A 27,734-nucleotide genomic window follows, 5' to 3' on the forward strand; every position below is an offset into this window, starting at 1 on the left:
CAGATGCTGCCTGGTTATCTGTCTGTTTCTGTACAGATGCTGTTAACCTATGGGTCTATGGTTTTTCCCTGCCTACTTGTATTTTTGAGGTTTGTGGCAATGGCTCATCATCTGGTTTTGTTGTCAGTGTTGTCCATGGGTTTTGCTATCTAGTTGCTCTGGGTTTTTTTGTTTTTTGTGGTTTTTTTGTGCATTACACGGGGCTCTCACTGTTGTGGCCTCTCCCGTTGCGGAGCACAGGCTCCGGACGTGCAGGCTCAGCGGCCATGGCTCACGGGCCCAGCCGCTCCGCGGCTTGTGGGATCTTCCCGGACCGGGGCACGAACCCGTGTCCCCTGCATCGGCAGGCGGACTCTCAACCACTGCGCCACCAGGAAAGCCCTTTTGTGCACTTTCCAACCCATTCCAAAAACTGGGGCTGCTTCAATCTTCAGTGGCACTTTTTGTTTGTATGTTTGTTTTTACTGCACGTGCAAGATTGTGATGAAAATACAATGACTACCAATTCAATTTTGTGCCACTGCGTGGATTCATGCTATGTGTCATCAGTTTTACCCACCATTTCTTTTGTACCATCAGAGCAAATGTCTAAATAGTGAAGACAACTAGACATAGAAGCAACCTAAATGTCCATCAATAGATGAATGGATAAAGAAGGTGTGGTATTATATATATATATATATATATATATATATATACATATATATGTGTGTGTGTGTATATATATATATATATATATATATATATACACACACACACACAAACACACACATAACGGAATATTACTCAGCCATAAAAAAGAATGAAATAATGCCATTTGCAGTGATATGGATGGACCTAGAGATTATCATATTAAGTGAAGTCAGTAAGAGAAAGACAAATATTTATCACTTAGATGTGGAATCTAAAAAAAATGATATAAATGAACTTATTTACAAAACAGAAATAGAGTCACAGACTTAGAGAATGAACTTATGGTTGGGGGAAGGGTGGGGGGGAGACAGGGAGTTTGGGGATGACATGTACACACTGCTATATTTAAAATGGGTAACCAACAAGGACCTACTATATAGCACAGGGAACTCTGCTCAATATTATGTAGCAATTAAATGGGAAAAGAATTTGAAAACAGTAGATACATGTGTATGTATGACTGAATCATGTTGCTGTACACCTGAAACTAACAAAACATTGTTATTCAACTATACTCCAATATAAAATTAAAAGGTAAATAAAAAACAGAAATAGACTCGTAGACATAGAAAACAAACTTTTGGGAGACTTCCCTGGTGGTGCACTGGTTAAGAATCCAGCTGCCAGTGCAGGGGACATAGGTTCAAGCCCTGGACCGGGAAGATCCCACGTGCTGCAGAGCAGCTAAGCCCGAGTGCCACAACTGATGAGCCTGAGCTCTAGAGTCCGTGAGCCACAACTACTGAAACCCGCGCGCCCAGAGCCCATGCTCCACAACAGGAGAGGCCACAGCAACGAGAAGCCAGAGCACTGCAACAAACAGTAGCCCCTGCTCGCCGCAACTAGAGAAAGCCCACGCACAGCAACGAAGACCCAACGCAGCCAAAAATAAATTAATTAATTAAAAAATAAAAAAATAAAAATAAAAATGTTAAAAAAAAGAAAAACTTCTGGTTATCAAAGGGGATAGCAGTGGAGGCATAAATTAGGAATTTGAGATTAACAAACTACTATATATAAAATAGATAAACAACAAGAACCTACTGTATAGCACAGGGAACTATATTCAGTATCTTATAATAATCTATAATGGGAAAGAATCTGAAAAAGAATATATATATTCAGGTATACATATATAACTGAATCACTTTGCTGTACACCTGAAACTAACACAAACTGGTAAATTAACGACACTTCAATTTTTAAAATGTTTAAAAAAATAGTGAAGACAACTAATGTTCTTATGTTATTGCGAAAGTGGTTTTGATATTGCAGATCCCCTAAAAGGATCTTGGAGATTTTCAGGGGTCCACAGATCACATTTTGAGAACTGCTAATTTAGAAACTATTCTGCTGTTACAAAGACTGAGTACTAATACTTTCCTTAAGTTCATTTATAGAAACAAAAAGAACTAGAATAATTCGGAAAAACCCCAACAAAAATATTCAGCTACCTTAGTCACCAGTGTGTAAGCCTCTTGAAAGAACTGTATCTTTTAATATTTGAACAGCATCTTAGGAATGCAATAAATAATAAATAATAATAATGAAAGTAGTTTATGTTTACTGTGATTTTAACTACTGGGGGAGAACTGTGCTATGTACTTCAAATGCATTATCTCCTTTATTCTTTAGTATCAAACTCTGGGGTAAATATTATATAATATCCCTATTTTATAGATGAGGAAATGGGAGCACAGAGAGACAAAAGAACTTGACAGGGTCACGAGCCTTCTGTGGTGGAATAAAGATTTGAACCAACAAGATCTAATTCCCAGAGCTTGGACTCTTATTTTAAATCTGCATATTATTCAGTGTCACATCTAAGTTCCACATTTACTTGTTGTGCTCCTCTCGTGTACGTGTGTCCATTCAAACCCTCAAGGAGAAAGCAAATGTCTCTTGTCAACCATAGTGCCCCCAAGAAAGGGCTTAATAAATACCTGAATGTGTGATCAAAAGACCGAGTAAATCGCCCTTAAACCGCCTTGCCATCTTTAAGTCATGGTGGTTAGTACCCAAGTTAAAAGTGAAATTCTGAAATGCTGAGTCCCACCGGTATTACATTTAAGTCATTAAAGAGGAAACCAACAGGGTAGACCAAAGAAGAAAAAAAAAAGCTGGTCTCTTGAAAACTTGGCAAAAAATTATGTGTTCATGTGCATACGTGTGTGTACACACGTATCTATATTACCGTTTGCTAAGTAGATATATATTTAGGTAGTTAACAAACATGTAGGTTAGATCAAAAACAAAACTAGTTTACGTTTTCTAGGGCAATAAAACCCCCATCACCGTTGGGACTGACTCCACCCACTCTACCTTGACAAGGGGGTTACATCCCCCAGACTGTCAGCCAAGGGTGGTTCTGTGGAAGGGGCCTTGTTGAAAGTTCTGTTTTTACCAGGAAGGCTGATTAGGAATACTGGGAGGTACCCCAAACTCAAGCAATTTTGCCTTTTTCCAAGCTTGGATTTTTTTATTTTTCATTTTTCCAAGTTTGGGATTTTTTTTCGTTCTCAAACACCCAACCTGTTTCCTGGATGGAGACCTAGTGGGATTAGGTTTGGCCACAAGTCTCCCTGTCATTTCCCGGGATATAATTTGGTGGGTGTTTTTTTAGGGGGGTGTGGGTGGGAGGCTCAAGGACCGGGTGATCGGGTTTCTGGGGTCCTTTGGCTCCGCCCCCTCCCACCTCCCCTCGGTCCCGGCGGCGCGCACACGCGGGGGGTGGGGCGGGGGTTATGGTGTATGGGCGGCGGGGACGCGCACAGCCCGCAGGCGGCGCGCACGGCGGGGACGGCGGCGGGGACGCGCAAGCCGCGCAGGGGCGCGCGGCGCGGACGGGCGCTAGGGCCCCGTGCGGCGGCGGCGGCCTCGCCCCCCGAGAGGGCGTCGCGCGTTCGTTTTCCTTCTTCCGGCGCCGCCGCCGCCGCCGCCGCCACATCCCGGGCCGGGTGGGCGGCGGCGCCGAGGCCTCCGGGCGGGCGGGCTTCCAGCGCTCCCCGGACGCCGGGACCCCGTGCGCCTTGCCCCCAGGCCCGCGAGGCCCGAGCCGAGCTTCGCCCCTGGGGCCGCGGAAGGGCCCGAGGACCGCGACAGGCTCCGGCTCCACGGAGGGTGAGCTCGGGGAAGGGCGGGGAAGGGCGGGGGGCGGGGGGGTGAGCGTCACATACTCCCGGACCCCGACTCCCACAACACCCCGGGTGGACGGGAAAACGGGGGGAAAACCGGCTTCTCTTTGCTAGCGACATCCCAGTGTGTTTTGGCGACTTGAGGGCCTCCCTAGTTCGTGGGGTTAAAGAGGAGAACCTTCATCACGTTAATTATGCAATGAGGCGGCGTCCTTGCTGGGGATGCTGTGATCGTGGCATCATTGATACTCGGTGATCCATACTTTACTTCTTTCATCCTTGCCTGAGAATTTGCATTTGTAATTGGAGGCGGAAAGAGAAAGAAAATGTTCCACTTGGGTGCAGGGAGCAGGCAGACAGAGGAAGAGAGAGGCCGGGGAAGAAGGACCATGTGCAGCTTCCCTAAGTGCACAATTAAGCACGTCTCTGGCGAGTGGGAGGGGAAAGGATGGTTGGAAATGCGTGTGTCCTGCCAGGTAGGCTCCCGGGTGCCCTCAGCTCAGATTTGGACAAAAGAGAGGCCTGTCAGAAGTTGGAGGTGGAGGCATAAATTTCTGCACTTCTGGCTGGGAAGATGAACCAGATCTTCCAAAAGCTGCCTTGTTATTTTCCACGTCTGCAAAAGGCAGGAAAGGGCCGGGCACTGAGTGCAAAGCAGCGCAGTCAGGTTCTGGTTAGCTGAGCGGCAGGACTGTCATAAAGGGTTTTTTTGTCTCAAACACCCCAAGTCTGGGACCTTGGACCGTAACGAGTTGGTTATTGGTCAGTTTTCACTGCCAGAGTGAGAAATGTCTCAGGTATTCTTAAAACCAGGCAGCTCCCTTTAGCTCCAGGCTTATTCATTCTTTTCATTGACTGGGTTAAGAGGAAGAGACACGAAGAGGGAAATGGTCTTCTCTCTTTTTTCCCATTATAATTAGGGCAAAGTCCATCTTGGGTCCAAATGGGAATTTCAAGATGGAAAGAAAAATCTTCCCATCTTTGCTTTTGACCCTCAAGGATGGAGTCTCCAAGAAATACCTAAGAGAAAAATTCTCTCCTTCCCTGGAATGGAAACTGGAGTTCTTGCAAAACTGAACAAAGAAAGGGAAGAATTAGTTACTGTCCTGGGCAATTTGCAGTTATATTCAGATCATTTTTCAAATGCTTGAGGTTATACAGTAGAATAGAAACGGGGGAGAGAGGTGAATGCAGGACCTGAGAGATCATAGAAGCCAAGAGAGTGTTTTGTCCTGTTACAGGTCTGGAAGAATCTGCATCTTAATCTTTCTGTCTTTGTAACATGAAATTGCTTTTCCTTTTAATATTGAGTTCATAAGACTAAAGGGAAACGTAGCTAGACTGCTCCAAGCATCCCAGGCAGCTCGGGCTCTATTGTGTTTTAAATGAGTTGGATGTTTATTTTGCCAGGTAACTCTATTAAATCTGTTATCTCTCTAATTCCATGAGTTTGGCTTGTTTCCAGTTATTCATTCACGGTATGACGTTTGGCTAGAATTTACCAGGGTGTTAAAGCTTGAAGAAATACAAAACCCCGTGAACATTTTGCATTGAAAGATTTGATCATCTTATACAGGAATCCTTTACACAATATCAAACATACAAAACAGGTATAATAGGATCTGATTATTTTTGCTCCAAAAAAATTTCATTTTTTCATACTAAGTGACAGGGAAGAATCTTTTAAACAGCTAGCTCTTTTGGTACGTTTAGAATATTTATTCATCTGCCAAGCCATCCAAAGATAACCCCCCACTGTAAGAGACCTGGCGTGCAAAACATAATTGAAAAATCAAAGTGGTTAACTGTTTCTCAAGTATAAAGCAAGTTGTGTTCAGTAAGTTGGTCTCATAACCTTTAATGGTGCTTATTTGTTTTTTTAATCGTCCTGTACAGAGACAGGAGGAGCCAGGAACCTCCAAGGCAAAGCAGATACTGCAAGGAAATGTGGACCAGGCCTAAGAAGGTACGGAAGGGAGGTTGTGGACACCTCACTAGTTATCTGAGATCCATGTCACATAGCATTCTCCTTTCTTGCTCATATGGAGATTTCCGGAAGCTTCAACTCATAAACAGGAGTATGTACACGGATTCTTAGAAATGTTTTCTTAACCCTGATCATAATAGGAGCACCCGCTTAGGCAGGGGGTTAGGTGAGCTGGGTACCTGCCGAGTGCAGTGCCTGGCTTGCAGCGACCCCCGAAGACGTGTTTGCTGTTCGTCATCATCACTCCTGAGAATCTGTCTTCACCTCCAGTTCATTCCCCAGCTGGCTAGAGCGAGGGGTGGGTTTCCATTCTGGTCACTAAAGGATGAGCGGTCATCCTGAGTTGGTAAATTGTAATGACAATGGCCAAGTAGACAAAGGAAATTTCTGAACTTAAATTGAGAGAAACCCTTACTCTGAATTTAAAGCTCACAGCGATTGTAATAAGACTTTATATATTTTATAAATTCATGTGCAGCATTTTATTTTCTTAAGTGGTGATTTATTAATTTTGTTGATTAGGGAACACATTTTAGTTCAAAATCGAAAGGGCTGGTGGTGGAGGGTCCCCGCTGCTCCAGCCTCCGCTGTCTCTTGTTTGCCTTCTCCCTGTCTGTCCTCCCAGGGTTACCGGGTCCTTGTGCATGACCAGATTCTTTTTGTGAAGTTTCCTTTGGTTTCTGGATAGGTTTTGAATGAATGTTTTAAAAACTGAACACTGGGCAGGTGATCCTTTCCCCGGGGTACATGGGTGATGGGGGGCGGGGGTCCAGGAGTTTCCAACTCAGTAAAGGGCCCTTGACAAGACTCTTCATCTGGGCCACTCCCCCGCCGTCCTGCTCACTCTGCACAGGAGATGCCAGCCTCCTTGCTGCTTTGGGGATTCTGGGACCAAGCTCTTTGCCAGGGGCCGCGTGATGAGTCCCCTCCCTCTGTTTGAGCATCTTCTCAACATCATCTCCTCTGAGGTGCCCCTTCCTCCCTTATCCTTCTGTGTTATTAGCGCCTGCCTGGTGTGATCCTAGGCGTTAATGGCTCTATCTGTTTATGGCCTGTCTGCCTCTATTAGAAGCAAGCACCATGAGAGCAGGGTGGGTAGGTTGCTGTATCCCCAGAACCAGGAACAGCTCCTGGCTCAGAATAAGCCCTTGGTAAATATGGCTGAACGGATGAATAACATTTGGGGAAAAGCTGTTTTTTTGTGTTTTAAATCCCCTGTCCTTTCTCTGTCTAGTTGTCTGTCCCTCTGTGTCCTTCACATTCAGGGAGTTGAACGGAGGTTAACTCCTCGGTTACCATCCCTGATGTCCGCAGGGCCCCTTGTTTTGTTTACTTGTGGATGCCTTTTTAATTCCCGTTCCTCAGTCTCATTTCCTCTCGTCCACCCACATAAGAAATCACTGGAAAGGTCATCCTTTTCTTTCTTTGTGTTTTTGTAGAACGTGTATTTTTGGTTTCAGTGCCTGCGTTTTTAATTTACGTAAATGGCGCTGTGTCATATATCTCATTCTATTTTTTGCTGTATTTCCTTTGCACCACGGTTGTGAATTTATCTGTGTGGTTGTGTGCACACTAGACCAGGTCTAGGACAATTGCTTTTAAAAAATTTGTAACTCTGTTTGAAACAGTTAAATGGGCTTCTTTGCCACAGGAGGAGTGAATGTGCACAGTAGAAGCAGAACTAGGAGAAAAACAAGTGGAACTAGGCAGGTGGGAGTCAAACTCTTCTGCACAAATTCAGGGATTGTGCTTTTGGGTAACAACTCGAACACGGGGGAAAAGCCACTGGCAGCTGAGCAAAATGGATGCTTTCAAAAAGCATCTTTTTGAAAGTGCAAGGGAGGCCAAATTTGCACCAAAAGTTGGTAATAGTACCAGAGTCACTGTTAGTCATTACAAACATGTCACATGTGTGCTGTCTTCCTTACAGTTTGGAGAGAGAGAAGCAGCTTAGGATATCTTGCATGGTTAGTGGTCTTCCTGCATACCTGACCCTGCTTTCCCCATATGTCCGTCAGTTCTTTAACCACCGCTTCTGCCTTGTGGGTTTTCAAAGAGCCAAACTTCTGGCTTAGTTTCAGAGCCCAACATCTTGACAGGTGCAAATGCCACGTAATGATCAGGAGTAGGGAAGCTCTGCAAACGGTCAGGGTGCACGCTCAGGTTCACCCCTATTAGCTGAAAGAGGCACGTTGGGAGTTGTCTTGGCTCCTTGAGCAAGGGAGAGTTAATTACAGAAAATGTTAGGCTCTTTAAAGGCTGTTTGTCACCTGGTGCAGGGAGAGCAGTGGCCCTTCCAGAGCCGAGGAGGGAGGACCGTGGGTGTCAGGCCCCAGACTCTGCAGACGGAAACAGTGAGCCTCAAGGCTGTTGCCCATGGACAGGAGGCAGACCCGTGGGGAATTCGTGTGCTCAAGGAAACACTGCAGATGGCAGATGGCGGGGCAGGCCGGGAGGAGCTGGGGCTACAGGAGTTTGGAATGACTTTCTTTTTGTTTAAAAAAAATGGGGCAAATTTTCCTGAGTTTTCCAAGGTCAGCCCAAAATTCTACAGGGGCTGGTTACCTATAGATGGGAGGGCTGGAAAGGAGAGTAAATGGGAACAGTGATGGAGGTCTTTATTCTAATCAGGCCTCTTTACGCTGTTTATTCAGAGCACAGGTAATTCAGATCCTCAGTAGACAGTCTGAGTTGACAGACACCCTTTTGCTACCGATTTTCCTTCTCATACAGTAAAGAGGTGGTGGAAAGACAGCTGTTACGCTAAAAGGCCTAGAATCTGCATTTTAATGAGTTCCCCAGGGGGCAGCGGGGGCAGTAAAAGCTGAGGAGGCCTGGGGGCTGGACCAGCAAGCAGCTCAGCCTGGCCGCTCACTGGCATCCTGAGCAGAGCTTTTCAAACTCGCCCAGATTCAGCCTCACAGGTTTGCCTAGCTCCTCCTCCACAGGTTTGCATTGTCTCTGCTCAGGTGTTCTTGGGGCCCAGGGTGTTGCTGTAGTTTTCAGAAGCTTCCCAGGTGGTTCCAATACACAGCCAGGACTGGGAGCCACTGCCCTAAACATAAGGTCGGACACCTTAGCAGATGATCGCAGAGCAGAAACGCTGCCTGGCCAAGTGGACACACACCCCCGTAGGATTCATCAAAGCCTAGCCCGTCAGGTCCTGTGGCTCTTACTGGTTCATTGGCTGGTTTTCAGAGACTGAGAGGGTGATGTGATGGGGGGCATTTAGGAACACCACCTGCGGCCTGTGGAAGTGACCCTGGGGCTGGGGTGTGGCTGAGCGGATCGCTGTGCCTGACACCCCTGACTCTGCTGCCAGAGGAATAGTTCCAAGATGTAAGTCAGATCACCGCACCCCATCCCCGCTCACCCACAGGGCGACTGCTCCCCAGGGCCCAGCCTTGTCTGACCATGTCTGCCGGGGCTCCTCTCTGGGCGAGCTCGGGAAGCTCCTGCCTGCGCCTGGGTCTCCTCCCCTCACCTGTAGGTCTCTGTGCCGCCCCCGCCCTCCGTCTGTCAGGTCACGGCCCTTGTGCTTTCCTCTCACGGCACCGCGTCCTCTGCCTCATCTCACATCTTAGGTAGAGTCTGTGGTGGCTGCGGGTCCCCCCAGCAGCCTGCCAGCTCCACAGGACAAGGAGCGTGTGTGTGCGTGTTGGGGGGTGCTTTGGGGCTCGGTGCTGTGTCCCTGCGCCTGTTTTGTGGGATGAATGAGGACACCTTTTCGTGATGAGCTTGGTAAATGATCGTTGCTCGGCTAGTGTGTCCTTCAGAATGTATGCAGGTGCACGTGTGGGGGGGGCAGGGGGGGATGTCGTAAGTGTAGAGGTAGTGGCCCTGAGGGGTGGGGCATGTGGCGGGGGCCCGGGCTTCAGTCTCACTGGTTCTGGTCAGCATGGGACTTGGAGAGCAAGTCCTGGTTCGTCTAAATGTTTAACCAGCTTTTACCTTGACAGCTTCTTCACTTGAGTTTGTGTATGATTTGTGAATTTCCTCATTATAGACCACGAAAAAAAAAAGTTAAGTGCTTAAAAACGGTCCATCTCTCCACCCGGCTGTGCCACCGCATGTGCCCCCCTGAAAAACATAATAAGTAATGCAGTGTTTCCTCGCAGCCCGGGGGAAACTCGCCTCCCCTCTCCCCAGTCCGCCCTGCCTTCATCTGGGCTGGGACGACCAGCCTCCCAAACCCCTGCTGCTTCTGTGAGAGGAGCCGTATTTGATAGTGGAAGTGTCATCACCCAGATGGAGGGTGTCTGGGGAGGGAGGGGAGCAGGCCAGGCAGGGGCTCCAGCTCATTTGTAACCCTTTATTTCCTTTAAAAGACTCAAGTACGTACAGCAGAACTATTAGAACTGAGCATCTGAAAACAAGTATTTGTTATATTATCCTATGTTTTAAATATTAAATCGTTTTTAAAACTGAATTAAAAACTAGCTAGTGAAGACAGAGATGTATTTCCTAAACACTCAGATACATATTGCCTGTCCATTCACCACATCCTTTCCTGGCTGGAAAAGTATTTACCATCCTTTGCCCCATTTTACAAAGTGGTAAGGAAACTGCTGTTGGTGGTAGTCAGGTAGGAAAAAAATTAAACAGCAGAAATAAAAACACCTGGGTCCGCATATGTAGGTGGTATTTTCTGTATTTTATTGGTTTTTATTATAAAATGGATATATGCTTATTGCAATAATGTTTTTAAAATACAGAATTGTACGAAGTAAGAAATGACTCCACTCATCCTCAAGATTTTATTCTGTGCATCACACACATGTATGTGTGTTTGCGTGTATATATAATCACATACGTTCACATGTATATATATATAATTCTTTTTAACTAATAGGATCATACATTCGATTCTGCAACTTGCCCTTTTTTGCTTACTGATGTATCTTGATACTTTGGAGCTGTGTAATTGGCTTACCGCCTTTCAGTGTTGTTTTATTTAAAATTTAGAAAAAAAATTTTTTGGACTACAGCATTATTTCTTTATCCCCTGGTCAGTAAGTAGGTTTTAGACATAGAACAGTAGTTGTATGTCTATTCAAATGCATGTGAGTGTGTGAGTTATAAAATACAATTTTATTTTCAAGTATAGTGTGGTCCTAGTGGCTTTGGGTTGTTTTCTAGTCTCAGTTAACGCATGTTAAATACATAAGCACTCACGTGGAGACTGGAGAAATATTTTGAGGTTGAACGGGCGGGCCTCATACTTCAGAGAGTTTGGACCTTGGGGTGGAGGGTTGAGCCAGCTGTCTTCTAAAGCACCTGCCAGCTCTCCTAAGTCTTCCCGGTAGTTTCTTGGTTGATGTCGTCATCCAGCAATAGTGAAGGTCATCTTGTGGTGTGCTGGGCACTGTGCTGGCCGGGGTGCTCCAGCACGAGCTCACATGCCACCAGGGGAAGCAGAAGATTCAGGCTGTGGTGGGTGCCGGGAAGGAAGTGAAACTAGGTGAGGATGGAGGGCAAATCAGGGTGGCCAGCAGGGAGGGCTGAGCCTGCCTTGTGCTATGCAGCAGGCGGGCAGGCCCTGCCTGGCATTTACAGGGGCCCAGTGGTTGGTTGGTTGGTTGGTTGGTTGGTTGGTTGGTTTGGCTGCACTGCATGGCTTGCGGGATCTTAGTTCCTCGACCAGGGATTGAACCCCGGACCCCGGCAGTGAAAGCGCGGAGTCCTAACCACTGGACCGCCAGCGAAATCCCTCCGGGGCCCAGTGGCTGGGAGAGCACTCCACCCACTCCCCACCCCCTGCTACCTGAGCGCAGGCCCCCCACAGTGACCACCACAGGCTGTGTGGCCTGGGCGGGGACCACAGCAGGGCACCAGCGTCATTGGCAGGCCTGAGTCTGGTCTGCACTCTAAGCGCTGGCCGTATACTCTGCTTCCCAAGGGCTTTTGGCAGGGGCTGGGGTTTATGCACGCGGAGCTTCCCAAATCTGCAGCCCCATCACAATCCCCACGTGTCCTGGGCACCATCCCTGCCCGGCCCAGGCGGGCCGTGAAGAGGGTGAGAGGCGGGTGGGTGCCTTGCAGACGCCCCCCTCTCCTGATCCCGATGCCGTGGCCAGGCTTGGAAGGGGAGAGGGCTCTCTGGATGTTTTAGTGCAGTAGGAGTTTAGCAGAAGTCACTTGAGAAGTGGAACTTTTTGGAAATAAAATTGCCATCTGGAAGAAGCAGCGGGCTGATCAGTTGTACGTTGCAGTCGAGGTGCTTTGGCAGCGTCTGTCTCACAGGGGCCTCCCAGCACACTGGTGGGTATGCAGGCGGCTGCTCTGTCCTAATCTAGTAGGGGGCCCAGAGAGCTGTTCTGTGACTAACCCCCAGACACCAACACGGAGAGGAAGGGACCAAATCCTGCCCCTGCCCCACCCGCGCTTCCGGGTGAAAGTAGCTGTTGCTTCTGACTTTAAATGAAAACCCAAGGTTAGGAATGCAGGCGGAGCTTCACGACAGTGCAGGTCTCACTTTCCAAGCAGCCCAGAGGTAGAAATCCTGCCCCTAAGCCACCTGGCTTCCCGGAGGGCAGATGGCGGGAGCCGCCTTTTCATGTCAGGCTGTTTATCCTTTGTCTTCCTACCTTTATTTGGAGGTGAACCAGCTCCGTGAGGTAGGGGGTGGGGTGGGGGGGAAGCTGAGTGCCAGTGCCCGGGGCTCTTCTGTGCCCTGCCCTGCAGCGTAAGGTGTCTGTTGGGGGGTGGGGGACAGACCCCAGTGCCTCCACCGCACAGTGTGAATCACAAGCCCCGGGCCACTCAGCACCGGGGCCTCTTCCTTAGCCTCTATCTTCCCGAGAACTGGTGCACAGACACAGATGCCTCTGGGCACGTCGTGTACCACCCGCCTGGTGCTTGTCCGCTTTCTCTTTACCCACTCTCCAGCCCACACTGGTGCCTCCGCCCCTCTGTTAGAAAAGGCCTGAAGCCGGGCTTCCTCAGTGACTGGTGAGGATGGACCCCACCAAGTGTCCCCGTCTCGGAGGGCCCAGCTCAGCGGACTCAGCCCTGAGGGACCCTGTGCCCTCTGGGCCATCTGTGCCTCCCTTGTCTCTAGAAGAGAAAAGCTAGTTGGCTGGGCTGAGGATCTGGCCTCTCTTTTCTTCTCCTCTTGGGCAGTTCACACTGTTAGGTTCATTTCTAGGTATGTGTCAGTTAAATAGGAAAGTCACCAAGGGTGCCGAGGGACCGACCAATTTCTGTTTATAGAGGGTCTGCTCCAGGCCAGGTGGTCCTTTTGGTGCAGTCTCTTCATTGAATCCTCGTGACCATCCTGGAGGGGGGAGGGCCTTGTCTCAGGGACTGAAAGCCACAGCTTAGGGAGGGTAGGTGACTTGCTGAGTCTCAGAGCTAGCGAGCGGTGGGGCACTCCAGGGCTCTGCTTTGTGCTACGTGGCCCCAGACGAGGCGTGGCAGAAGGGGACAGGGAGACTCTGCAGAGACAGGCCAGCTGCTTCGGGCAGTTAGAGCGGGAGCCGTGTTCCCCTCACTGGGTAGTGTTGCCAGATAAAATGCAGGACACCCAGGTAAATTGGGAATTCAGAGAAACAGCAAATAGCTTTTTAAAGTATAAATGTGTCCCACGCAGCACTGGGGACATAGTTATACCAAGTACTAAAAAATGATTTGCTTACCTGAAATTCGAACTTCACGGGGCACCCTGTGTTTTCATATGTTTAATGTGGCAGCCCTACCAGGGGACCCCGGGAAACATGGTGCGCCTGCTGCGTGGAGACCTGAGAATGCAGGTGCTGGTGTGGGCTGGACTGCGGGCGGAGCTCCCCATCGCAGGCGGAGCACCCCTTGCGGGAGGGAATCCAGGTCGCAGTGAGGGCCTCAGAGGCAAGGATCTGTCGTTGAGGCAGGAGGAAGGCCGATGCCCGGGCCCTCGTGAGCCCTGTCCACCAGGTGCACTCAGGCTCCGAAACTGTCTGCCGTCAGCGCACGTGCAACAGACCAGCTCCCTGCTGCCCGGGGGTGATGGGCGGGCCCGACAGCCCGCGGACACCAACCCAGCCCAGCATGGTCTCTCTCTCCAAGTGGCTTGGTTTGGCTTCAGGAAGCCCCGTGTTAAAGGTGACACGAAGCACTTTTTTTGTCTCTCTTGCAAAGAATCGAGTGCAACTTCCGGTTCTTCTGTGTCCCCTGCAGCAGAGTGTAACCGTGTGACCCGCTGAGGACCCAGGTGCCCCGCGTCACTCCCGGGCAGCGATAGCCTGAGAAACGCCCACCCCCGAGGTTCCGCGCAGGCTCTGGCGGGCAAGTGGGCGGAGCCGGGACGCTCCGGGGTTCTTTCTCGGGTTTCAGAGATTCTCTAAGCTCAGTGGGTGTGGCCGCAGCTTGTCAGCGAGTCAGGATTTTAAACCCAGCCTGCTTGGAATCGCATCAGGATGGCGTCTGCCCTCTGAGGATTACCCAAAGGTCCGGCCCTCGGCAGGCCCCCTCGTGCCCCGGCTTCCAGGCCCTGGCAGGTGCCAGATGCCAGGGACACAGTAGCCTGGGCCAGAAAGAGTGAACAGGCACATCTGCAGAAGTGAAGTCCTATCACGTGTTCCAAGATCAAATAGAAATGGCTACTTTCTGGTAAAGTGTTTTAAATTTTATTTAATTATCAACTTGATAAGTTGCTATTAATTAAAAATATAATGTTAAGTTAAATAATAAGTCAAAACACCCTTGGTATCAATAGAAAAAATTTCAGAAATATTTGTATTGAGGCTATTAACTGAAATTGCCCATTCTTTTATTACCTTCTGTTTAATTGATTTATTTGTAAGCAGCAGGGCCATTTTGCTTGTGTTTTCCAGGAAGAATCACTGAATGGCTGACATTTGACAACATGCACCACCAGTGGCTTCTGTTGGCCACATGCTTTTGGGTGATTTTCATGTTCATGGTGGCCAGCAAGTTCATCACACTGACCTTTAAGGACCCTGATGGTAGGTACACCTCCTCACGGAATGGATTTTGGCGAATTCAGACCTTGCTGTGGTACTGTTCCCAGGTACCTGCTTGGATGAGTGGTGACACGGAATCAAGTGACTCTGACCCAGAAGGGACTTGGAGGTCACGGCGTCCAAATCCTTGATGTTGCAGAGGGTTCGGGAGAGGAGGTGGGCGGGGATGAAGGGTCCTTCTCCTCGCAGCCTGTGGGTTTGGGCACCAGCCCTGCTTGGTGTCGTTGAGAGATGCTGCGTATGTGCCCGGTGATGCTGCCTGCTGGTGGCCACGTGTTTGAAGGTCACCTTCAGCACCCTGGAAGGAAGGTGGTCTAATATATGTGTTGGGTTGTCCTCGAGGATTTTTTTTAACTCCCCTTGACCTGATGTAGGCGCTCAGATGAGGACATATTAAGAGCACACAACCCAGCCTCAGAAGAGCTGCGTCTAGTTCGTGCCGTCACCCTTCGCTTACCGGGGCCTTAGTATTTTTTCTGTGGAATGGGCGTGCTCCCTGCTCTGACAGCTCCAAGCCCGACCTGGACACCGTGAGGCCCTGTGAGTGACCTGTGAGGTGCTGGGCAGGAGTGAGGAGCTGCGGGGACGGTCATCTTGAACCCTGAGGCCACTCCTTCAGGGGCAGCATGAGGCAGGGTGCACGGGAGATGTTGAAAAGGCTCGTGAGCGGCCTTAGAGTGTCCTGGCACTGCCACCCTGATAGGGAGGAAGCGCACAGCATCCTTATCCTGCACGAGGCTTGGCATGTCCGCCTGCAGGCGGTGGCCCTTGAGGAAGGGATGTAGAAAAGGATCACACCAGTCTTCTGCTGATTTACGCCCGGGGGCTGCACAGCCCGTGCCGTTTGTGTGGCCAGCGGGCTCCGGGCCCTGCTCATCCTGGAGAGCCCCCAGGGGTGTCCCCGGCTGTGCTGAGGCTGCCCAATGCCCCACACCCCCTGCTTCCATCCTCCCTGTAGAGGGGCAAGGTTGGAAGGCAGATCTGCAGGCGGAAGAGGGAGGTGCTGAAATAAGCCCCCAGGGGGGTTCTCAACTCTGCAGTTTCAGGTCAGTAACGTTATCGGGGCTCAACTGGCTGTCATCTCAATGCTACCCTCATCTTCCAGGAGCCCGAGAGGCTTTCACAGCCCAGGGAAGGTGGAGTCACAGCTGCAGGCATCTGGGGTGGCCAAGAGCATCACGGGGTGTCACGGCTAATCACGGTCACACTGGGAACCAGGGCCACTGTCGGGACGGCACAGGCCACGTCTGGGAAGGTTGTTGGAATTTGAGCTGCGGATCTCAGCCCAGCCATTTGCTGTGGGGCAGCTCCCCCCACCAGTTAATGTCACCGATAGTGGAGACCCCGTGTTAAGAGAGCAGTGGTTCTCGTCCCCAGGGCACTTTAAAATCCCATGGGGACTGTGTATACCTCCTGCTGCCCAGGCCCAGCAGAGACCAGGGGGCAGAATCTCTAGGCGGGGGCCCCAGGTGAGGACCACCAGTGGGAACGTGGCTGGGAAACTGCACAAGTAACAAAGCTGCAGAGAACATGAAATGGTGTCACTAAGTCTACACATTTCACCCGTGATTCCTTTAATGTCACCTCCTGGTAAGGGAGGCACTTGAAAGGCGAGCCGTGAGGTTGAATTGTTTGTGGTTTATTTTATTTAAAAATGAGGAGTGTATGTAATATATTTTATATTCCACCCAAAATAATTAAATAAGACGTGTGCCTCTGAGTTTGAATATGATCTAGCAGTAAGGCCTCTGAAGAGCACCTCGTGTCTCAGGGGCATCTGATAAACGAGGTGTCGCTGCTGTGACGGGGCAGGTTTTATGCTGAGTGTTTTCAGAAAAGTGTAGAAGCTTGAGAAGGTTCGGGGAAGGGGAGCGGAAAGTGAGTGGGTGGCAGGTGGCCCTACAGAGGAGGCTGAGAGGCCTTAGGATGTTGAAACTGCAGAGAAGGTCTGCTGCTGCCCTGAGGGCTCTCACCAGGGTCTCACCAGTGGCTCCAGCCCCATGAGGCGCACGGTGGTCCTCGTGCCCTTGGGCGTCCCGCGTAGTTGTTGGGGTCCGTGCGTGGGAGCGCGGTGGCGGGCCGCTCCTGGAGGGAACATGAGAGCCAGAGCTCACCAGCCAGCTCCCCTTTCCCCCTCGGGCAGCACGGAGGAGCCGGTCTTCAGTGGGGATGCAGCCCCGTGTCGTGCTGTGGACTGAGTGAGGACCCTAACCCCTAACCCCAAACCCCAAACCCTAACCCTTTGTTGTTGGGCTCAAACATAACCCAGCCTTTCTCGACCACACAGATCTTATCTAATTGTCCCCAAGTCCCTGGCTGCGATCATGAAGGTGGGTGTCTGCTGGCTGGGTTCGGGTGCAGGAAGCCAGCTCACATGCATGGTGTCTTGCTGGCCTGGGTGACTGAGCAGGGAGCGGGCCCCCCAGAAGTTCAGGCCTCAGCTCCCTGGAGCACCGTGGCTCAGTCCTCGGGTCCCCTCTGTCTTGAGAGGCAGCTCACCCCCCCAGTGGATCTCGGGCTCCTACAGGAAACCGAGGGAGGTTGGTAAATGTGTGGCCGTGAGAGATTTCCTCATGTGTTGGAATTTATTTTACTCGCGTTCAGTGTTTCTGCTTTTGAACCAGAAGCCCACTGTGAACTGTCATCACAAGGAAGTAACTAACACACAGTGGTGTCCTGTGTGGGGAAGTTCCATCCCTGTAAAGCGGGCGGCAAATCCATGGCCTCAGTGTTCAGGGAGCTGGGTGCCCTCAGTGTCCATGGGCAGCTCCTTCCAGCTCTGTCCCCTGGGAAGTGGGTTCTGTTCCAGCATCCAATTCTCACCTACCTGTTCTTTTTTTTTTTTTTTTTTTTTTGCGGTACGCAGGCCTCTCACTGTTGTGGCCTCTCCCGTTGCAGAGCACAGGCTCTGGACGCGCAGGCTCAGCGGCCGTGGCTCACGGGCCCAGCCGCTCCGCAGCATGTGAGATCCTCCCGACCGGGGCACGAACCCATGTCCCCTGCATCGGCAGGCGGACTCTCAACCACTGCGCCACCAGGGGAGCCCTAAACTTTTAATTTTGAGGTCGTTGTACAGTCACGTGCAGTTGTATAAGAGAGTCCGATGTACCCTTTACTCTTTTGCCCCAGTGTAACACGTTGCAAAACCACAGTGCAGAGTCACAAGAAGGGTATTGACAAGGATGCAGTCACGATGCACAACATCTCCATCACCACCAGGATCCCTCCAGTTGCCCTTCTGTAGCCACACCCACCTCCCACTCCCCACCCCTGCCCCCTCCCCCCTTGACAACCACTAATCTGTTCTCCTCTCCATCATTTTGTCCTTTCAAGAATGTTATATATGTTATTTGACCTTTGGGGATTGGCCTTTTAAATTCAACATGGTCACATGGAGATGCATCCAATTTATTGTGTGTATCAATAGTTTGTTCCTTTTTAGTGCTGAGTAGTATTCAATGGTATGGATATACCAGTGTTTGATTAACCATTCACCTGTTGAAGGATAGCTGAGTTGTTTCAGTTTGGGGCTATTATAAATAAAACTGTTGTGAACATTCGTGTATAGGTTTTTGTGACATAATTTTTCATTTCTCTGGGATAAATGCCCAGGAATGCAATTGCTGGGTCATATTGTAGTTGAATGCTTAATTTTTGAAGAAACTGCTTCTTCTAGAGTTTCTGAGAGCTGCTGTACCATTTTATATTCCCACCAACCATGTATTAGTGATTCCTTTTTCTGCCTCCTCACTAGCATTTGGAGTTTTCACTGTTTTTGTTTTAAGCATTTTGATAGGTGTGCAGTAATATCTCACTGTGGTCTTAATTTGCATTTGCCTGATGACTAATGACGTTGAACATCTTCTCATATGTTCCTTTTCCACCTCTAGATCCTCTTTGGTGAAATGTCTGTTCCTGTTTTTGCTCATTTTCTAATGGGATTGTTTGCGTTTTTTTTTTTTTTTACTGTTGAGATTTAAGAGCTCTTTACATATTCTAGATATGCCAGTCCTTGGTCAGACGTGTGGTTTGCAGATAGTTTCTCCCAGTCTGTAGCTTCTCTTGCCATCCTTGTCATAGGGTCTTTGCCGAGCAAAGGTTTTAAATTTTGATGAGATTCAGTTTATCAGTTTTTCCAAAGATTTACTCCTGTGCTCTTTAAGAAGTTTTATAGTTTTTTGTTTCACATCTAAGTGCTAATCTCGAATAAAGGGTGAGGTTTAGGGAAAGGCTTCTTCTTTGTCTGGGGGCATCCAGTTGCTCGGGTACCATTTGTTGAAAAAATGCTCCCCCACCACATTGCTTTTGCGCCTTGTCAGCTATCACTTGGGTGTGTTTGTGCGGGTCTCTTCCTGGGGCCTCTGGGCTGTGGCACTGATCGGAGTGTGTGCCCCTCCACGGGAAGACATTTTAACCTCTCTATGTCTCCTAGCCTACAGCGCCAAGCAGGAGCTTCTGTTCCTGACGGCCGCGCCCGACGCGGGGAGGTCGCTGAGAGAGACGCACTTCCCTGAGGAGCTGAAGGTGGGCACAGCCAGGCCGCGGCACTGACCCCTCTGCCCGTTCTTCCCCGGCATCTCCCTCTCACCTGCTCACCCCTCCGGCCCCAGCGGGTCCCCCGTCACGGGGAACAGCCTCCCCTCCCTCCCTGCCCTCATCGGCTGGTTTCCACTTACTGTCATGCTCGGCTTTAGGGTCACTGCTTCTGCACCTTTCCGCTTGTTTTTAGTGTCTGGCTGGGGGAGTCACGGTCAGTGGACCTTGTGCATCGTGGGTGCCCTGGAGTGTTGACTGTGTTGGGTTCCCGCCCAGCCGAGAATGAGCTTTGTGATGGGTGGATTGGGGATGTTGGGCGAGTCGGGGGGAAAGATCTCCACCCCCGAATCCTGGGAATCCTGGAACTTTAGAGTTATGGGGCAGCTAGTCCAGCCTCTGGGCTGTGTGGATGAGAGATCTGAGGGTAGGAAAAAGGCTAATCATCCAGGGTCACGGGGGAGTTAGCAGCAGAGCCCAGGGCCGCTGACCTTCACCCCGTGCTCACCTTCCCTGACGCTCTGACTCCAATTTCTCCCCAGGCTCCTTTTGCACGTAAATTCCTAATCGTCCCCCAGCCAAGGTGAGGGCGCACTCCTGAGACCCCCTTCTCCCCCTGCTGGCCCCTGTGCCGGGTCTGGATGGAAGGTTCAGGTTGCCCTCGTGCAGGAAGAAATGAGGTGAGGAGAGCCAGCTCTAAAGATGTTTATCAGCCCAGCATTAAACCCAGAGAAGGGACAGTCCTGCCCATGAGCTGCACGTAAGGGTCAACAGAAAGAATCCAGCAAAGTCTAGACAGCACACACCTGGGTTTCTGGCATCACAGCCTTCACCCCACAGTTCACATGGATCTTCTCACCTGGTCTCGTGACTCCTTAGAGCAGAACCAGTGCTGATGGGCTCCATCACCTGCTCACAGCAGCTAAACTACTGGTACCACTGACCTGACTGCCAGGCAGAGCCCCTCTCCTCACCTGAAGCCACATGTCGGAGAAACATAATTGTGTGCTCAGCCCTGAGGAAGTAGAATAATGGTTCCTGCTTTTATAAAACCCACACTGAATGACCTAAGGTGTTTTCTTAAATTAATAAACCAGATACACCAATGTACCAGGTTATCTTCAAAACAGCCACCGTCTGTGTGGACAGCGGGTTCTTAGGTACAGTCCACATACTTAACACCCAGGTTACATGGAGGGAGAGCCAGGGGGCAGAAGCTGGCCTTCCCTCACTTCGCTGAGTGGAGGATATCCTGCCGTTGCCAGGAAGTCATGGGCCGTTGTGCCATCAGCACAGCGACAGGCAGACAGCCCACCCGCCCCCGCGGCTTGTCCAAGCTGAGGATGAGGAGACAGGGTCAGCCGTCTCTGGCTGCACTGTGGTCCAGCGCATCCATGCAGCCTGGACCCCGGGCCACAGCGGTGACTCACGCCCTCCGTCCTGCTGCTTCTGTGGGGACAACCCCCAGGCTCCGGCCTCTGTGAGTTAATGCCCGGCATGCCCCGTTCTGCTAGTGAAGCCCTTGTGCCCGTTTTGTCTCCATTCCCTGCAGCTGACCGGGAAGATGCTGCCGGGAGGGCGGCTCGTTCCACCCTTGGTCTATATGCAACGCCTGGAGCTCGTCAGAAACGTGTGCAGGGAGGACGCCCTGAGGAACCTCTCCCACGCCGCCGTCTCCAAGTTCGTCCTCGACCGGATATTCGTCTGTGACAAGCACGAGATCCTCTTCTGCCAGACGCCCAAGGTGGGCAACACCCAGTGGAAGAAAGTGCTGATCGTGCTGAATGGTGCGTCCTCGCTGGGCCTTAGGGTCTGCGGGGAGGGCAGCCGGGGCCCGGGCGGGGGCGTGGGGGAGGGCGGCCGAGAGAGGAGCCCGGGAAGGGCCGGTGACCCACAGACAGCGTGCTGGCGTTTCTCCTGTTCGTGTCCACCTTAGAAGTTGGCGGGGTTCACCCCAGTGCTGCATACCCACGGCCAGGGCCTCCTGGCTCCCCTGTCTCTGCCTGCCCAGTGGATCCCGTGGCTTCTCTTCACAGTCCCTGCATTGATTCTTACACGAGTCACTCACTCTGTTCTGGGAGGTCAGGGCTCCACACTGACTGGGCCATCCAGCAGCTGTCCTCACAGCTGCCCTCCTGTGCTGGGAAGGACCCACACCCAGACACTGGTGGGTCTGGGGGCCTCCCCGCCTGCAGTCATCCCCATCTTACACTGAGCATCCGTATTCAGAGGTTTAATCCGCCTGCTTCAGGAAATCTGGTGTTTACTCGGGAACAAATTAGATCATTAGAGAGTGCCCTCATGCACCACAGGCTTTGATTCCTCACCACTCTTTTCAGACACTGTGTTTGTTTAAACTCCAGTTACTCTGAATTGACCCAAGATAATTATGGGCTCTGTCTTAAATTCAGCTTCAAAAGAAACATAGTTCCAGTAGACAGCTGTGTGACTCCTGGATCAGGAATCAGACCTCGGAGCCCCATGGGACACGGCCCCGGGCTCTCCGTCCCGTGGCCCCCCAGGCCTGCCGCTGCTCTCAGAGGTGGTGTTGGAGTTGGGTGTCATTCGGCCTCTTCCCTGGTTCGTTGGGGAAGAAAAGGGAGACACCCGCCTCATCTTCTGCTTATAATCAGTGCACTTCTTGAGTAATCAGGCAGTATGTTGGATTTTTGACATCGGAGAATGAGCTTACAAATCAGATTTAAAACAACAAATGTACAAAAGTCTTACAGATTTGCTACCACCGTGTGATGCATCAGACTTTGAAGAAGAACCCGTTGATGAGGGCAGGATAGAAGCGGGAGCGGTTCGCCAGGCCATATGATAGGAAAAGGACAGTCCCGGGGCTGCCTTCAGCTGTCCGTAGATGCACCTGCATGGCGACGGGTACCAGAGCAGGTCCATAGAGCTGGCTCTTCTGTTGGCCCCTTGAGAGCAGATGTGCATCTTGCTTGTTTTATAGCCATCCATCCACTGTACTTATAGCACAGGGTTCTGGATCGGGGCTTAAATATTCTGTGGAGGCTGTGGTCACTGCTTAGATGGCCCAGCAGAGATCCTTCCCTGCCAGACTCTGAGTTTAACATGGCAAGGTTAACACAAAGATGCACATGAAGGGTTGCAGAGGCTTGGGTAGCACCCCAGCACAATGATGCTTTATTTCCATTTGTCTAAGTTGAGAAAAGAGAGAAGCACCTGCCCAACCCTCCAACCCTAGGATGGGCCCCCCGGGTTCCACTCTGCAGCCTGGACCAGGAGCTGTGGCTCTCGGCCCTGCCCTGCCTTCTCCTCAGACACTCCGTGTCCTCCTCTGAGCCATGCTTTGAATATATCACATCACTCGCACAGCATCAGCCTGACGTGTCCAGCACCAAACTTCTTGGCCGCTGCCAGTCTGGGATGCTGTGAGGTTACCTAGGAACCTCTTAGGCCTGGGCGGTGTCACGCTGGGAGTGATGGGCCCGAGCCGGGGCTGCAGGCGTGGATCAGCAGTGTGTTGTTGTTTTGTTTTTTTTTTAATTAATTTTTACTGGAGTACAGTTGCTTAACAATGTTGTGTTAGTTTCTTCTGTACAGCAGAATGAATTAGCTGTACGTATACATGTATCCCCTCTTTTTTGGATTTCCTTCCCAGTTAGGTCACCACAGAGCATTGAGTAGAGTTCCCTGTGCTATACAGCAGGTTCTCATTAGTTATCTATTTTATACCTAGTATCAATAGTGTCTGTATGTCAATCCCAATCTCCCAGTTCATCCCACCCACCCCCGCTTTCCCCCTTGGTGTCCATACATTTGATCTCTACCTCTGTGTCTTTATTTCTGCTAGCTGTGGGTTTCATGGTCCCAATTCTCTGGCAGTTTCCCCCAGTTCCAGAGCAGCGTCAGTATTACAGGTTTTGGGCATTCTGCTAGCAGGCACTGATCTTTCTTTTGTGGCAGATCGAACCCGATTTAGGTGCTCGTTGCTGTAGCCGTTGCTCCCTCCCTCTCCCTCCTCCTAACTCGTCTTTTTCCTCCAGATGGCCTGTGGTTCACCAGAAGCTTTTCTTCACTCTCATCCTGCCCACAGAAGCAGTTGAAATTCAAAGACCTAAACGTGGATACTGGGATGGCCCATGGGGAACGCGGGCCCGGGCTTCGAGACGGGCATCTGTCTTTAAAGGCAGCATCCCCAACACGCCCTCTCCCTGTTTGCCTCCCAGGAGCCTTTCCTTCCATCGAAGAGATCCCTGAAAGCGTGGTGCACGACCACGAGAAGAACGGCCTCCCGCGTCTCTCTTCCTTCAGCGATGGAGAAATTCAGAAGCGGTAGGAGCAGGGGAGGGGGATGCTGATAAAACGCCCAGGCTCTGCTCTGTACTTGCCGTGTTTCCCAGATGGCTCCAAGAGCTACTGGTTTGTGTTGGTGAGAGGCAGCCGGACCTACGCCCAGCGTTCAGCGCATTTAAATTCACGTCTCTGTGAGAAGTTCTGAATGTCTTCTCCACCCTAACCTTCATGCAGGCCATGAAAATGAAGGTTGCGTAACTGTCTTGTAGAAATGAGTGGTCGTTTTTGTTCTGCTCTGATTTTGTTAAGTTTTATGGATTTCTTACTGAACATGACCTTCATTTCATAAGAAAGGGATTTGGGTTGCAGGGAAGCCCCACTTCTTTTTTCATTTTCTCCCAAGGTGTTATTACGCCTGCCTTCGCGGCAGCTACCCCTGGGGGGTGGCGGGATCGGCTGGACCCAGCAGAGGTGGAGAGAGACAGGCCTCACCAACCACAAGGAGGGAAAATTCCTTAGCTGATCGGACAGTTGTCTTGACAGCTGTGATGTGGCCCCGTAGAACAAGGTTTAAAAGGAACAGGTACATAATACGCTAGTCAGTGTCAGGGCACTGAATGACCTTTGACCTCCCTTGCTTTTCAGCTACTTGATTTTCATTGCTTCCGGCATTGGTTACTCACTCTTGTCAACGTGTACAGCCTTAGAAGGCAGGTGTCAAATGCCGGGTCAGAGACCCTCCTGGGGGAGGGCGGTCCTGTCACCCCCCTCAGCAGCGATTCTGCGGGGCATTTGTGAGAGTAGACACGCTGAGACCTGCAGCGCTGAGAGGGTCTCTGGCCTGGGTGAGCGCACGGAGTCACAGCAGTGTCGTCATCGCTGTCAGTACAGGCCCTTCACGGGGTTACCCCTGCGCCGCCACCCCTCCCACTGGCAACTCCCCCAGACCCCCTTCCTCCAGCTGGAGACTGGAGCCTCACTCTGGCTTTCCTCTTCCCCCCCGACTCTGCCCCCCATTTTCCTTCCCCTGGAAATTTTGAATTGAGTTTTTAAAGATGTACCCTTAGAGTCATTCTCAGGCCTCAGCTGTTCCTAGCTCAGTCAGCGTTCCTGCCCTTAACGGTTTTCTGCACAGGAACAAAACTTTCAAACATTCCTGAAGTTTCAAACTACTCAAGTGAAACAAAACATGGGTTAAATAGATGTCTTCACAGCAGCCCCGAGGGTGATGAGTACTGTGGTCTTGGACAGTTAAGGTCTCTGAGCGTCCATTTCCTCAACCTGTAAAATGGGTCCATAACAGGATCTGCTTCCAAGGGTGGCTGTGTGGATTAAGTAAGAGCCACATGCAGTGCACTTGGCACAGGGCTCAGCCTGGTGGCTGCCACTGCTCCAGCCATCACGCTTCACTCTTCCTCACAACCCACAGCCAGCACCACCAGCAGCATCAGGTTAACTTCTTCATCTTCATTTTTTTCCCTTAGCTTGAAGACATACTTCAAGTTTTTTATCGTAAGAGATCCCTTCGAGAGACTGATTTCTGCGTTTAAGGATAAGTTTGTTCACAACCCCCGCTTTGAGCCTTGGTACAGGCACGAGATTGCACCTGGCATCATCAGGAAGTACAGGAGGAACCGAACGGAGACCAGGGGCATCCAGTTTGAGGACTTTGTGCGCTACCTGGGTGATCCGAACCATAGGTGGCTGGACCTTCAGTTTGGGGACCACATCATCCACTGGGTGACATACGTGGAACTGTGCGCACCCTGCGAGATCAAGTACAGCGTCATCGGTCACCACGAGACCCTGGAGGACGACGCCCCATACATCTTGAAAGAGGCCGGCATCGACCACCTGGTGTCTTACCCCACCATCCCCCCGGGCATCACCACGTACAACAGAACCAAAGTCGAGCACTACTTTCTGGGCATCAGCAAACGAGACATCCGGCGCCTCTATGCACGTTTTGAAGGGGACTTTAAACTCTTTGGGTATCAGAAGCCAGATTTTTTGCTAAACTAATGTGTAGGACTGGGAGTTCAAGTATCTTTGTTAGACCAGAGGCTAACCAGGTGGAGATCTGGGCACAGAAATGACACTTGGCTCTGTCACACTCCCCCTGAACACTCCTCAGTTCCCATGGACCTGGGTGCGCCTTGGCCAGTGAAGCTGGACCCTGACCGTTATGACCTAGTTTGGACAGACAGTGCACGGCGGGCCCTGCCCCCCTCCCCCACCCCAGCCCCAGCGCCATCAGGCCTTTGCTCTCCGCAGCGGGGAAGGAGACTAAACATTTGCAGTCGAACAGACAGGAGGCAAAATCATACAGCCTCGAGTCACCTCCCTCGGTTGTCAGACACCTGCAGCTCCCCCAGAAGGTGGGGCAGTCATGCCTGTCCCCAGGGGATTGTAGACATGGCACCCAGCGCTTTCAGGAGAGATGGAAGAGCCAGTGGTCTGCACACATCCCAGGGGCCGAGATGGGTCAAATCTGAGTAATTACACCTCTGGGTTTCATCTTGGCGCCACTGTAATCACAGAGGCAGACCCTTCTTTCCAGGACCGTTTTGTTCCTGAGTTCAGGGATGCCTCGAGGGCACTCTCCGGAGGTCCATCTCTTCAGAACACATGCCTGTATGCTGCTGGGCCAGATTTCCAGACCTCTGCCTGCCAAGTGATTATCTCATTCAGCCCAAGAGATCCAGTTTTGGAAAGTGAGGGGAGTGTACATTTTTCCCACCTGAGAAAGGGAACATCTTTGGGGACCTTAAAGGGAGCCTGGGAATAGGCAGAGCTGGCCGGGTGCTGGAGCTCAGGCTGCCCTGGGCTTGGGCACGTCCGCCCTGATGACTGTCTGCCTCTTGTCTCTGATGGTCCCGCGTGGATGGGCACGGGGTGGGGCGGGGGCGGGTATCCACCTGTCTCCCCCAAGGCCAGGCCCTCCTGGGGGCCAAAGGCAAACACGGGCAACATGCCTGTATTGCCCAATCAGTGCAGCTTACACATTTCAGTCACCTTTTGTCTCAGCAAAATGGGCACCACTGGACCCACTTCTGATGACGCCGTCATCCTGGACTGTAAGTTGGATAATCAAGTTCACCAGCAATAAACTCCTGGGCCGTGGCAGCCACAGTAACGCGCCTTCCAGGCGCTGGGGAGCAGGCCACGGCTACCATTTCAGGTGCCGTCCGACAGCGAGGCCCCTCGAGGTACGGGAGAGTTTCCCTGCAAAAAGTCCCCAGCGCTCAGGCTGCACAGGGCCCAGGAGCCCAGCTTTTCCTTCAGGCGGCCTCCACCGTCCCTTTCTCAGTGTGGCTTCCTGAGTTTGTAAATGTGAAAGTAACATGAAATTAAAAACCAAAACAAAACACGTGCCAACCTGACGTGGGCCGCGGTTCCAGGGCAGGTGCTGCGTGGACGCAACGTCCCCGAAGCCTGGTGACGGTGAGGGGCACGTGGGCCTGCGTGATGGCTGCGGGCGAGCCGGCGGTGGAGGAGTGGGGCTCGTGTGCCCGCCTGCCACGCCGGCGGAGGGGCAGCCTGCGTGGTGGCCCGTCACTCTCTGCTGACACGCAGAGGCTGCAGAATCAGTCATTCTTCTATCCCGTTTTAGCAGAGTCTTGTTGAAATCATTCTGCACCTGATGCAGGAGTGTCTCTGTGGGGTGGAGCGAAGCTTATTCCCAGGGGAGACACCTGGCGGGGCAGGGGGAGGAGGAGATGGCAGCTAGAAAGGGCGACCCCGCAGGGAATGTGCAGGTGAGCACTCAGAAGGAGCATCAGCCTGATTCAAAAAGAAACAGAAGAAGCAACTCTGCCTCCAAGAAGCGGTCTTAAGGCAGGGAGGGCAGTTCCTGAATTTGGAAGTTTAATAATATTAGGTTGACTTAATAGGCTTGTGTCGTAGATCGCTTTTCTCTTATTGGATTTCTTCGCACGCATTTTAGTTTCATGGGTCTTACGTTGGAAACTGTCAACAGTGAAATGCCCAGAGCCAAGGCGAGATTTGGTTTCCCTAGTGGCTGAGTGCACACAGTGATGGCAGATCCCCACATGCTAGGGGCCCAGGTGGCTCTGCTTGGGGCGGGGGTGGGGGCGGGGAGGGGTCCCGGGAGAAAGAACTGCTGACTGGAGACAGGGTCCCAGAGAGTTACTGTGG

General features: G+C 51.2%; 1 protein-coding gene across 4 annotated transcripts; it reads left to right on the plus strand.

Annotated features, from left to right (window-relative positions):
- Positions 1 to 3,611: 3,611 nt before the first annotated feature.
- On the plus strand, positions 3,612 to 26,944 carry CHST10 (carbohydrate sulfotransferase 10). Of its 4 annotated transcripts, none has more exons than XM_060117721.1 (7): positions 3,612 to 3,813; positions 5,724 to 5,793; positions 14,625 to 14,756; positions 19,207 to 19,298; positions 20,860 to 21,094; positions 23,327 to 23,615; positions 25,061 to 26,944. In XM_060117721.1, the coding sequence occupies exons 3-7, from the start codon at positions 14,657 to 14,659 to the stop codon at positions 25,596 to 25,598; spliced, it is 1,254 nt and encodes a 417-aa protein (XP_059973704.1). In that variant the 5' UTR covers positions 3,612 to 3,813; positions 5,724 to 5,793; positions 14,625 to 14,656; the 3' UTR covers positions 25,599 to 26,944. The 4 variants fall into 4 exon arrangements, with proteins under 4 accessions (XP_059973704.1, XP_059973706.1, XP_059973707.1 ...); XM_060117723.1 differs by having other exon boundaries at positions 3,618 to 3,813; positions 23,510 to 23,615; XM_060117722.1 differs by lacking the exons at positions 3,612 to 3,813; positions 5,724 to 5,793; positions 14,625 to 14,756 and adding an exon at positions 19,850 to 19,987 and having other exon boundaries at positions 19,209 to 19,298.
- Positions 26,945 to 27,734: the final 790 nt, after the last annotated feature.

The sequence above is a fragment of the Mesoplodon densirostris genome, chromosome 14 (assembly GCF_025265405.1).
Source record: "Mesoplodon densirostris isolate mMesDen1 chromosome 14, mMesDen1 primary haplotype, whole genome shotgun sequence".
Taxonomy (NCBI): Eukaryota; Metazoa; Chordata; class Mammalia; order Artiodactyla; family Ziphiidae; genus Mesoplodon; species Mesoplodon densirostris.